The sequence below is a fragment of the Rana temporaria genome, chromosome 2 (assembly GCF_905171775.1).
Source record: "Rana temporaria chromosome 2, aRanTem1.1, whole genome shotgun sequence".
NCBI classification, from domain to species: domain Eukaryota; kingdom Metazoa; phylum Chordata; class Amphibia; order Anura; family Ranidae; genus Rana; species Rana temporaria.
This window is the reverse complement of record NC_053490.1, coordinates 257,766,199-257,779,447: the sequence shown is the minus strand read 5'-3', so window position 1 is coordinate 257,779,447 and position 13,249 is coordinate 257,766,199. Positions and strand designations below refer to the sequence as shown.

At 45.2% G+C, this 13,249-nt stretch overlaps 1 protein-coding gene across 5 annotated transcripts in view; it reads left to right on the top strand.

The window, feature by feature from the left end:
* Positions 1 to 13,249, top strand: part of TEX14 (testis expressed 14, intercellular bridge forming factor) — a 639,745-nt gene that overhangs the window by 550,774 nt on the left and 75,722 nt on the right. For all 5 annotated transcript variants that reach the window (XM_040336821.1, XM_040336817.1, XM_040336820.1 and 2 more), the window contains one exon: positions 2,488 to 2,603. In XM_040336821.1, the coding sequence (XP_040192755.1) occupies positions 2,488 to 2,603 (116 nt within the window). The remainder of the gene's footprint in view (positions 1 to 2,487; positions 2,604 to 13,249) is intronic.

The window sequence follows — 13,249 nt, the reverse complement described above, 5'->3', positions numbered from 1 at the left end:
GAGAACCAGACGGCGGCCCCCACCCACCCGAAGACGTCAAAGAAGAAGCCCCCCCTGGTAAAAGAGCTAATAAAGAAGACAGGGGGCGGCCTCCGGAGCAGAAAAATAAAATATTTTAATACACTGTGTGGTTTATTTGTGTTTTTACCACTTTTCTTGCAGGTGAATGGGTAGGGGTACGATGTACCCCATACTCATTCACTTAGGGTGGGGGGCCGGTATCTGGGGGCCCCCTTATTAAAGGGGGCTCCCAGATTCCGATAAGCCTCCCGCCCGCATACCCCGACAACCAACGGCCAGGGTTGTCGGGAAGGGGCCCTGTCCTCATCAACATGGGGACAGGGTGCTCTGAGGTGGGGGGGGCCGCAGTGCGCCCCCCTGCCCCAGAGCACCCAACCCCCCCATGTTGAGGGCATGCAGCCTGGTACGGCTCAGGAGGGGGGGGGGCGCTCGCTCGTCCCCACTCCCTTCCTGGCTGGCCGGGTAGCGTGCTTTGGATACGGGTCTGGTATGGATTGTAGGGGGACCCCCTACGCCGTTTTTTCCGGCGTAGGGGGGCTCTCCTTACAACCCATAACAGACCTAAGGGCCCGGTATGCTCCTGAGGGGGGACCCATGCCGGATTTTTATTTAAAATCCGGCGGGGACTTCCCCTTCAGGATTCATAAACGCCGCACACGTGTAGAATTGGCAGGAATCCAAGTCGGATCTCCCGTCGCTTCTATGACGGCTCTGTATCCATCGCGGCAAGCCAGCTCGGCGCTGGCTCCCGCGATGGGGCTCGTAGGTGCTCAATCTCGCTGAGAAAGAGAGCGAGATTGACACAAAATCGGGTTCACCTACTGTATGTATATGAAATGTGGAATCTATTTTTATTATAGAATTGTTTATGTATGTTCATTGAAAATATGTTGTAAATTATTTATGCTTAAAAAATCCAATAAAAATAAATTTAAATAAAAAAGAAAAAAAAGACAGTTTTTTTTACATTTATTAATGTTGACCCTTGTTGAGTGCATGTGACCTGGTATGGTTCAGGAGGGGGGAGTGCTTGCCCCCCCCTTTTCTGGTCTGCCAAGCTGTATGCTCAGATAAGGGTTTCATCCGTTGTTAAGGTCGCAATGTCTGGCTTCCCAAACCACTCCTTAACAACCAGCTAGTTGCATCTAAATCGCAGCTGAACAGCTGCTTTGGAAATTTGCAGTGAAAACTGAGGGGAAATTTGCATCAGACATGTGTGAACCTAGCCTTACAGTGAAATCAAGGACAACAGTACATTGTTCTTTTTGCTGATCTGTGAAATATTTTAAAGTAGATTTGTACTAATTTTAAATGACCAATGTGATATCCTTTTGTTTGGGATATTATGATCTGAAAATATGTTGTACACTGTATTAAATTAGACATTCTCTTCCAATTTTCTGTTTTGCTTTTTAATTTCATTTTTTGTGCTACAGTAGTTAAAAGGACACAAACAATGGCACTGCATGAAGGAAGTCTTCAAAGTTAGCCGTTTTACAACAAAGGAAGTAGAGTTATATTCTCTCTATATACTATGCAGTTGGATATAAAAACAATGATTTAAGAAATCTCTTCATATGATGACTGTATCTGGCCATCTGTATTGTGTTTGTACATTTTCTTCCATTGTTATGGCAGTTGAATGTCCATATCTGTCAAATTTTTCCGTAAGTGTAAATTTCGGAATCTGTTAAAGGTTGTACCACTCTGCCAAATCAGTTAGGCCCCGTACACACGAGAGGATTTATCCGCAGATACGGTCCAGCGGACCGTTTCCACGGATAAATCCTCTCAAAGATTTCCGCTGATTTCGATGGGATGGAGTGTACACACCATCGCATTGAAATCCGCGCGGAAATCCTCTGCCGATGACGTGTCGCGCCGTCGCCGCGATTATGACGCGGCGACGGGCGCGACGCTGTCATATAAGGAATTCCACGCATGCGTCAAATCATTACGACGCGTGCGGGGAATCCCTTTGGACGAATGGATCCGGTAAGTCTGTACAGACGAGCGGATCCATCCGTTGGAATGGATTCCAGCAGATGGATTTGTTGTGCAGCACAGCAAATATCCGATCTGCTGGAATCCATCCCAGAGGAGATTTCTCCGCGGAAACAGATCCGCTGGCGTGTACACACCATAGGATCTATCCGCAGAAACCCATTTGCTGGGATTTATCTGCGGATGGATTCTATCGTGTGTACGGGGCCTTAGGCTTAGGCAAGTTGATCTTTTTGTGTATTGGTACCTTTTTGTTTTTAATTCCGTGATCTACAGAGGGGCTCTTAGAATGTTTCCCCACTTAATTTATTGGAGAATTCTTTGGACACCTTCTGTGCGGATGAGTCTTTTAGAGCAGCATATTTGCAAAATTGAGATATGTGTAATGTTTAAAAAATACTTACCTAGTCCCACTTGTTGGCTTGTGAACACAACTTCATCCCTTACCTTCCTTTGCATCAGCTACGTGTTCCAAAATAAGACCACTACAAAAAGAGAAAAGTCTTGAAACATCTTGTTGGGAAAGCTTGAAATCATATAAATCTACCAAATCCTCTGTGACATTTTTGTCTGCAGAAGTAAGTACATTTAATTTTTAGGTTTGAAAGACAACAGCATTATATCTCTGTATTAGGCAGGGCAGAATGAAAGTTACAGAAATGATAAAAGTGGTAGAAAATATTCTAGAAGTATATTTATGTATACTTGTATGGATAGTTATTTGTATATGTACCTAAAAAGGTTAATAGGAATTTTAGCATCACTTTAATTTATTTGCAGTTTATTGGTGAACTTGATAATATATGGTCTGTGTTCATTACAACTCACAGGTTCATGTGAGACATTCTAATGTAACTTAAGCTTAAGGAGAGGAAACATTCATAATCTCCGCATGCTACAGACACATTTTATATAAGGGACAGCACTCCACTAATACTTCATGTAGAATGTCAGTGTAGCAATGCACTGTATTAGTCTATAAACCTGAACACCAATCTATAAAAGCAGAGAGCTAGAAAAGGGTTTGGATTCTATAATATGAATTATATCCTTGAGTAGGCAGTTGCCAAAGATTTTAGATTTTTTTTTTTTTATAAACTCTGTATATTGAAAACAAGGTAACCACACAGAGGAAATTCCACGTGTACATAAATGGTCTTGTTACATGCATAGACCTTGCCTGTGTAGTAGTAAAACAAAAAAAAAAAAACTAAAAATAACACAAACTCGTTTGTCTTTTATACACTAAGGTCTGTTTTACATATGCAGAGAAATATCCGTATCCATAGGAGTTCAGCCTGAATTCCTCCAAAAAGTCCAATACTTTGTTAAATGTATCTAGGTGTTTCCTGTTAGTAAATATGACTCATATGGAATTATTTGGTTAAACACAAGGATCCATTGAGGTAGAGTAGGGGAAGTTGTTTGCATCCACCTCACACTATTTCTTTATGAGCTATAAATAGTTTTTTTTCTCAAAATAAAATATGTGTATGGTGGGGCCACAACTCCTCATCCAAAACACCAAACAGCCAAATCTCCAGGGAGCAGGGAAAAGGTATTGCAATCAAAAACGTCAGGAAATTGGGACCAAAAAGTTATTAATTTATATGACTTCACCAAATCAAGAGGACAAACTCTGCTTGGGGCTTGTGACAGTGCAGGCAATTTGTATGTGGTAGCCGACCCATTTTGTGTAAATGAGTCCGTGTTAGCTATGTTTGATGCATAATATATAACTTAACCTCCCTGGCGGTATAATTATGTCAGATCTTTGCAATAGTGAAAGGAGTCTGCGCTGTGATTAGACTAGTGACAAAAAATATATATTATGAACAAAAAGTGAAAAATGTGTAATTACTAAATAATGATGATGAAGGGAGGGGGGTGAATGGTGGAATGAAAGGAATGAACGTGTACAAATGCAGCAAAAATGTCTTACACAAAAGTGAAACTAATCCTATTGGACCAAGTAATAAACCACAAAAAGGAAGTAGGTCTCCACTTGTCACCCCCCCATTCTCATTATCCACTACAGCGCAGGAGTTCCACCTATTACCATATGTCAGATCTTTGATGCTGAAAGAGGTATAATTGTTTTGCATGGAAATTTGGAATTTTATATTGCAGATGAATACAGAAGTGATTTTGCGCTTAAGAGTGATGTCACTACTAGTGTTGAGCAGAATATGCCATATTCGATTTCGCGATATATCTCGAATATATATTCGAATATTCGAGATATATTCGCTAAATTCGAATATTCGTGATATTGCGAATGCGAAAATAATTGCGATTTTTTTGATAACTGCGGTAGGAGCACTCTGATTGGCTCAGAATATTCGTGATATTTTATCGAAATATCGCAACATGCGAATGCGATATTTATTGCGCAATTTCGAGATATGCTGGAGGAGCGCTCTGATTGGCTCAGAATATTCGTGATATTTTATCGAAATATCGCAACATGCGAATGCGATATTTATTGCGCAATTTCGAGAAATGCTGTAGGAGCACTCCGATTGGCTCAGAATATTCGTTATATTTTATCGAAATATCGCAACATGCGAATGCGATATTTATTGCGCAATTTCGAGAAATGCTGTAGGAGCGCTCTGATTGGCTCACTCTGAAATCGAATATTCGAGATATTTTAACGCAATTTCACAAAATGCGAATGCGAAATTGATTGCAGATATTTCGAAAACTGCTGTAGCAGCACTCTGAAATCGAATTTTTATGATATTTTAGTCAAAAAACATATTGCGATTGCGATTTTTCGAGAAAATTCAATGAACGCTTCAGCTACTCGGCCCAGGGTCTCTAATCATACCAGCAATTCTTTTAGACGTCGATGGAGATATCTAGGATGTGATCTGTTTTAAAAAAAAAATTGTAAAAAATCGAATATTCGGAATTGCGAATATTCACCGCGAAATTCGAAATATAGCGCGATTTCTCGAATATGCTATATTCGAGTCGAATATTCGCAATGCGAATATTCGTGAGCAACACTAGTCACTACAAACACTGAAACCTTGTTAAGGTGAAATAATGTTCAATGTGAAAACAATAAAGAGATATTGAATGAACGAAAAGTGAAGAAACGATCAATACACAATGTCCCAAAACTTCAAAGATACTGGAAAAGTCTTCGCAATCTCTAAGGCCCCGTACACACGACCAAACATGTATGCTGAAACTGGTCCGCGGACCAGTTTCAGCATACATGTTCAGTCGTGTGTAGGCGCGAGCGGGCAGAATTCCAGCAAACATTTGCCCGCCGGGCCTTTTCCCAGCGGACAAATATTCCTGGACTTGTTTTAAAACCGTCTGCTGGAATCCTGCCCGCTCGGACATGTTCGGTCGTCTGTACAGACCTACCGTACATGCCATCCCTCGCATGCGTGGAATGACTTCGACGCATGCGTGGAAGCATTTAAAAGGCAGGCTCGCCCACGTCGTCGCGGCGACGGCACGGACACGCCCCGCGTATTGTTTACGCGCGGACTTCTGTACGATGGTTAGTACAGCCATCGTACAGAAGTCCCCGGGCAGACATGTACGGTGAAAACGGTCCGACGGACCGGTTTCATCGTACATGTTTGCCCGTGTGTACCCGGCCTAATTTAGCTAACATAGGCAAGTGCTCCAAGTAAAATGAGGTTACTAGATGAATGTAGGACCTTCCTGTGAACTCAATAGCAATCTGCAATGAATATTTAGGTCCCAATGGAAATGTCAACAATAACTTCATAAACATAACAACTTCAAGAAAATGGTCGCTCAGTTTGGTCTTTTCCTACCAAGAAAATTGCCGCAATATAACTAACAAAACGGACCACAACAAAATGGCCGAACGGCCATTTCGGGTCTATGCATTATATAAATAAAGCCTCAACAACCAATCCGGTTCCCCTGAAGAAGTCACGCGGTGTGACGTAACGCATAGGGAGGGCTAGCGGCTGAAGCAAACCGTAAGTGACGTAAGAAGGCGCTGGAAACGCATTTGCTTGTTAGCAGGGTGTTTCTTTTTTTGTTTGTTTCATAAAGCAGGGTGTTTCAGTGTTTGTAGTGACATCACTCTTAAAGGGTCACTAAAGGAAAAAAAATGTTTTAGCTAAATAGCTTACTTTACCTTACTGCAGTACTGGTTTCATGTCCTCATTGTTCGTTTTTGCTTTGAAGTAGCTGTAATTCTGCTGTGATCTCCACACTTCCTGGTTGCCTGTTTCCTTATAACCATGGTACTGGGAGCTTTTCACGGTGGTCTAAGCTGTCATTACTGTGTGTCTAAAACTCCTCAGAACCAATCAGATTCATTTTAAAAACAAAACACTGCCCTGGATTTGTTTGTTTTTGTTCTGTGAGTCTTCCCGACTCACCTCTCACCCGGAACTTCATGTATGTACCTTTAAAACCGAAAGTTGAAACTAGAGGCACATTATATGATAGATTAAATTCAATTTTTAATCATTTTTAAAAGGAATCAGTTAACTTTTATGTCATTATACCCAATAAACAGTCATTTCAGCAAAACATTTTTTTTCCTTTAGTGACCCTTTAAGCGTGCGATCACTTCTGTATTAATTTTGTGTATGGTGAACACTGTTAGATTTTGCAGTTTTTGAGTTCTTTATCACTTTTCTGTAGTTTTCACATTCACTGATTTACTCTCAGTAGCGCAAAAGACCCACTTACATTTATTTTATATTGTAGATCTGTAATTCTTAGGTATAACTCTCTTAAATCTGTCCGAACCAGAGTCTATTAGACATCCCGGGTATGATAAACTTGGAAACACAAAATCATAAATTATAATATATTAACTAATATAATAATAATACATTTTATTCAATACATTTTTGTCAATAATATAATCAAATCAAAAACACTGACATATTTTTTTGTCCAAACAAGGGTGCAATATTACCAGTCATATTGCTTCAGTAAAGATCCCGGGGATGATACATTATTAAACATGGGACCGAACAAAGTACGACATCAAAATCAGGACAGTAGAACCTGGTTTCCACTGTCATCACACTTTGAACAACAAACCACACACATCCTTGTGAGTGCTGACTTTTTTTCAGTTGGTGGGATGTGGTCCATGAAGTGACGACCAGTGAAGCGTTCCGGGTTGACAACGCCAGCAGCATGACGTCCAGCTCTATTTACAGCCGTTGGTGTTTGGTGGTTCAGAAAGATTAGTTCGGCAACTTTCCAAACAAAGTCAGCATGAACCACAAGATTTGCACAATGTAGGCATTCCACAAGCATTACTCAATAAGATGCCTAAAGATCTTGTAATACTTTTTTTCTCTTATCGTCCATGGACGGACACAGCTCCTTAAATCTTGACAGGTGGGTTATGTTCCCTGTTTCAACAGAGTTGAACAGCCCCGCCCAAGGGGCGGTCACTCCAGACATAACCCTCCTCACTGCAGCATGCAGCCTCAGTTTCGTTCTGCCTAGCAGGGAGAAGGACGTATGGCTCCCTTTGGGCCCAGCGCCCTGAGGAGAAATTTTATTTTATTTTCTTTTACTTTTTCTTGAAGAATCCTCTTTCAACTGTCGGCTGAGAGACAGGCTGGATAATATAGATCCTTGTAGTCTACTCAGTCCGACCAGCAAGCGTAGGCACACCTTTGCAAAGAGGCTGGGTCTGCCACACCATACACCATTACTCCAGGGGTGGCCGGTGAGCTTTGCTCCGAGGTCCACATGTGACTGGGCTGTGGTGTTGTCTCACTCACAGTGGACCGGGCCGACAGCTACCTCCATTGCGGTTGTAGTTCTGTCAGGAATGCGTCAGCGAATCCTCGCTTGGACGGGTAAGTACAGTCCCTCCCGCTTCGGTAGGTTGGTACGGCTGGGCATTCCTGGGGTTCGGGGGTCCTCTTCTCCTCCCTTCCCTGCTCCTTTTCCCTTGTTGCATTGCTAACATTGCCACTGTCAGGGGGAGGGGGCCTTCCTGAGGGTAATGTGTTATCTGGCCTGTGTTTTTTTCTTTTTTGTATGGGGTTTTCCTGTGAGGGGTTTTTCACTGTTAAAGAGCCCTAGGAGGCTTTTCCTGTTTAAACGCGGAATTTTGCTGCTATTTGGCACACAGGTCCCTGCAGATGCCGCTCAGTTACCTCACGCTGTGTGCTGAGAGTGGACGGCAGCGCTGGGCAGTCTCCTCCTGGGGTCTGTGTCCTTCTTTGATCATTTCTAAGAGGCGGAATGAGAACAGCCGCTGAGGGCTTTTGTAGTCCCTCACCGCGGTTCAGTGCCCCTTTGAGGAGAGCCTTTTCAAAAGGTGGGCTTCTTCTCCGGTGGTGGACCCTCCGGGTGTCATGTATAGGTGACCACTCTCCCTATTGTGGGAACCCCCGCTTGTATGGATCTGACTGATAGAAGATCTGAAGTACTGACCCGTTCCATGTTTACCATGCTGGGGTCTGACTTGCGGCCTATTGTGGCCACTACTCTGGGGTCTCAGTCGGCGCTGGCGCCATTTTTTGAGAGGTTTTTCAATTACATTGAAAACTCCCATTGACGGCCATTTTGTCGTACCCGCGCTATGGCACAGCTTACATTGTGGTCTGCCATTTTCCTGTGGCCGTGTTCTGAATACTCGGCGGCCATCTTGGAGAAGTCCTGACCCCTAGTGCTGTATACAACTCACGGAGTGAGCATTTTGCACCAGACAGTGGAGGAGCACCGACTCTCTCCCGAAGTTATTAGGCTAGCGGACCAGCTGGTCCAGGGCCTCATATAGGTCTAGAAAAAAGGAGTCGCACTAAATGATTGAAAATTGCATATAGAAAATAGACTAAAGAAGGGACACACATGTCTCGATCGTGAAGCCGCTGCCCGCCAGCCTGAATCCCGGAAGTGATGACAACAACATCATCATCACATCACGTAGCCTTTACGATCCCCAGCCGCCGGCCAGCGCTGTACACATTCAGTGCAGACAGGAGTGCTACAGGACTCAGATCGCAACCATCAGCCCGTGATGTACACACACCACCAGGACTAATGCGGATGAAACACACTTAACCCTTGACATGCCTGATTATCTCTACTCAAATTAACTATTTGGGCTGCCCAGTGAGAGAACCATAAGTGGATGGATGAGTGAGTCTGTTTTCCCAGTGGAGAGTGGATATCGTTATTGCTGTTTTTTATTTGCTCTGTGGTAAGAGTCAGTGTTACCCGTTGGTGGAGGTCTCCTGTTTGTCAGTTATCACGACGCTGTGGATATATTCAACACCTTGGGACTTTTCTCTACTACTATATTTGGGACTGTGTTTTTATACTCATTCAGTATTTTGTTTGAGTACATTTCCCTCTTTTTCACCAATTACTGTGTGGACCACATCTATAGACTTTATTTGTTATGATTATTTTGGTTCATGTTTTTTAGATTTGCACATAACCACTCACTGGATATTTTCTATATGCAATTTTCAATCATTTAGCGTGACTCCTTTTTTCTGTAGTTATTGGTTGATGTTATATAACATTTGAGACGCAGCTGCTACACACTCACTTTGGTATGCGCAATATTTTTTCTGTTTTTTTACTCATATAGGTCTGTGATGCTTCATTGAATGCTGTGCCCTTGTTATCCAGGGCTTCTGTTTCAGAATAGTTTTATGCACACAGTGGTGTAGTGGTTAACTCCATTACTTGGCAGCAAGAGAGTCATTGGTTTGAATCCGGACACTGACGCCAATCTGCCTGACGCTTGCATTGTCGCTCCCTGTGTCTACGTGGGTTTCCTCCGGGTACTCCAGTTTCCTCCAAAGGCATGTGTGCATACACCTACATAATATACATACACACTATGTGTGTGTATTATTTAGGGGCAACCCTCCCAGGCCGTCAAAGGCCCAGCTGGGGGACTAATCTGTCCCTGGGTGCGTAAGCCGATCACGCCGGCACCCAAATCCTGCCAATGTATGTAGCCTTCCCTCCCTGTCTCTAGGTGGGAGGGGCGGCTTGCAGGTTCACAATTCGGTGAAACCTCCCTGCTCTCCGACCAGTGGGTCTGCGAGGTGGTCTCTTCGGAGTACTAGATAGGGTTTCCTCCTATCCACAAAACAAAGGGCCAAATCCACAGAAAAGCTGCCTAACTTAACTTTTCAGAGTTAAGTTACACGGCCGCAATTCTCCGAATTTAGGTAGCGATCCTCAAAGCACTTACCCGGAAAATTGCGGCAGTGCAACTTAACTCCGTGCATCCTAAGGCGTTCCTAATTAAAATGGGCGATTCCCATTTAAATTAGGCGCGCTCCCGCGCCGGACGTACTGCGCATGCATGTGACGTCATTTTTCCCGACGGGCAGCGCGCGAACGTAATTTACGCCGGGCTTTGTGGATTGCGACGGGACAATAAAGTTGCGACGGGTTAAAAAAAAGTTACGCGGCGGGAAAAAAAATCAAAATTTAAAAAAAACAAGCGGCGATCGAAAAAAAGGTCTGGTTTTACATGGTGTACTAACTTTACACATTGTAAAACCAGCCCTAATTTTGCGCAAGCAAATCGTAACTTACGCAGAAAACACAAAGCTTAAAAGCTTTGTGGATCTGCTTAAGTACTCATTTGCATACGCTAGGTGGCATTTCGACTCGAAATGCCCCCAGCGGGCGGATGCGGTACTGCATCTTAAGATCTGACAGTGTAAGTGTCTTACAGATGTCAGATCTTCTGCCTAACTTTGGAAAAATCCTTTTGAGGATCGTTTCCAAAGTTAGCCACAGAGATACGCAGGCTGAACAGCAGTTCCGCCTGCGTATCTCTTTTGTGGATTTGGCCCAAAGTTCTTACCTCGTGTCTTCCTCTCCCAGCCCGTCGGTCTGCCTTTGGCAGTGTGGGACCTGTTAAGCTGCAGGGTAATTTTACCTTTCCTGAAGGAAGAGAGGTTTGAAGTTTTCTATGGGCCTCAGGCCCTAAATACATTTGTGAACGTCAGGTAGTTCCGCATGGAATCCATTCGTTTGGTGGTAGCTGCGCTCCATCCGGGGGACGTCCTGGCGTCATCGGACATCAGGGACGCATACATGCATGTCCCGTTTTGTGCATGTCAGTGTTTTTTTCTGTGCTTCGTGATAAGAGAGGGTCTCTGTCAGCCTGTGGCCCTCCCTTTTGATCTGGCGTCAGCACCATGGGTTTTCAGCTAGGAGCTTGCACTTATCCTAACTTTGTTGGGACAGCGAGGCTTTGCCTCGTTGGCTACTTGGACGACTTTCTTCTGAGAGCAGCTTCTGCCCTCCATGTGTGCGACCCAGGGTTCAAATCTTGGGCATGCTAGGTTTCTGACTCAGCGTTGGAGTATCTAGGGTTGATCCGGACTCCTCGGTGGCGAAGGTCTTTCTTCCCCTGGAGAAATTGCAGACTCTTCAGTCTGCGGTGAAGGTATTGGCATCACCCAATCGGTCTTCTCTCTGCTGGTCTGGGGCCTGTGGGTAGCCTCCTTTAAGGCGCTATTGTATGCCCAGTTCCACACTCGGGTTTTCCAGGGGAAATACTGTCCAGGTGGTAAAAAATCTCTGGTCTCTGAAATCATCAGATTCCGGTGCGCCACCTAGTCAGAGTCTCTCTGAGTTGGTGACGGAGATCCCCGACTCTTCGGTCCAGGAAGTTGTTTCTTCCTTCCAGTGGTCGGTGTTTATGATGGATGCCAGCTCACGGGTTGTAAACCTGGGGGGTCCAGTCGGCCCTGAGTCGCTGGACTTGCGTGGACCTACGGCTACACCTCCCTGAATGTGTCCGGTCTCGATAGCTACCCAGAGTCGGGCCTGGCTAGTGCTGTCTACCGTTCATTGTCCTACTATTTTAGGCGATCAGGCTATGCTTCTCCTCGTGGTCGAGGAGGTTGCAAGGTCGTCTGATCTGGTTTCAGCCGGACAACGCCACAGCCGTGGTTTCTGTCTACCATCAGGTATACCGGCAGGCGGACTACTGGAGTCACCAGATGCTGGACCAGGGCAACTGGTTTTTGTGCTTGGGGTGTTTTGGCTCCCTTGCAGGAGGTGAGCCTCACAGGGCATGGATCTCCTGGCCGCTCGTCTCCACTACAAGGGTGTTGAAGTTAGTGGCCAGGTCTAGTGATCTGGTACAGACGCGTAAGTCGCGCTGGCGGCCCTGTGGGGTCTGTATCGGCGACTTTTTGCCGTTCCTCCATTGTAGTTGCTTCCTCGGCTGCTCCACAGTGTGGAGGCTGAGGAGATCCCGATGATTCTAATTGCTCCAGATTGACCTTGGCGTCCTTGGTACGCCGATATCGGGCGCCTGGTATCGGAGGTACCCTGGCAGTTGCCAGGGCAGAAGGTCCCACTGTCTCGAGGTCCCATACTTCCTCCTGTTGTACAGTCACTGACTTGCTCAACATGGCTATTGGAAGCCAGACTTTATGTGACCGGGGTCTGTCTGACTCGGTCATCTCAATAATGCTGAGGGCACGGTAGTCTTCTTCCGGAGGATCTACCGTCGCACCTGGCAGGCCTACATCTCTTGGTGCGAAGGGATGGAGTGACGTACTCGGTGTCCAGGGTGCTGCTGTTTTTACAGCTTGGAGTGGATCTAAAAATTGCTTAAAGCACCGTTTGGGGACAGATTTCAGCCTTGGCTGTGTTCTTTCAGTGGCCTTTTTGCGACCCGTTCCCTGGTGGGTCCCTTTTTGTGTGCAGGGGGTTTGTCATATACTTTCCCCTCTTGGTCAATCTCTTCCCCCATGAGTTTTGACTCTGGTGCTCTCGGTTCTTCAGGAACCTTCCTTTTAGAAACATCAGAGAGATTTTCTCTTGACGCTATCTCAGAAGATAGCCCCTTTAGTGGTCTTTACCTCTGTTAGAGGGGTTTCTGAGTTGGCGGTCTTGTCTTGCAAGCCGCCATGCTTGATCCTCCTATTAGGATTAGGTGATGGTGCGCCCGCGAACTTCTCTTCTTCTACGCGCTTTGCGGGTGTACCAGCCTGCTACGGCTCCGTTTCGGAGTTCAGACTCTCTTTTGTGTCGGTGTCTGGTCCACAAAAGGGCCTGGCGGTCTTGTCGACCATCATTTCTCGGTGGATCAGGCAAGCCGTCATACAGGCCTATGCTCTTAAGGGGCGGGCCCCCCTTTCCGGTCACGGCACTTTCGACCAGGGCAATTGGTGCTTCCTGGGTTTTTTTCCGACATCATGCGTCGGTCTCACAGGTGTGCGAGTCGGTGACTTGCTCGTCCGTT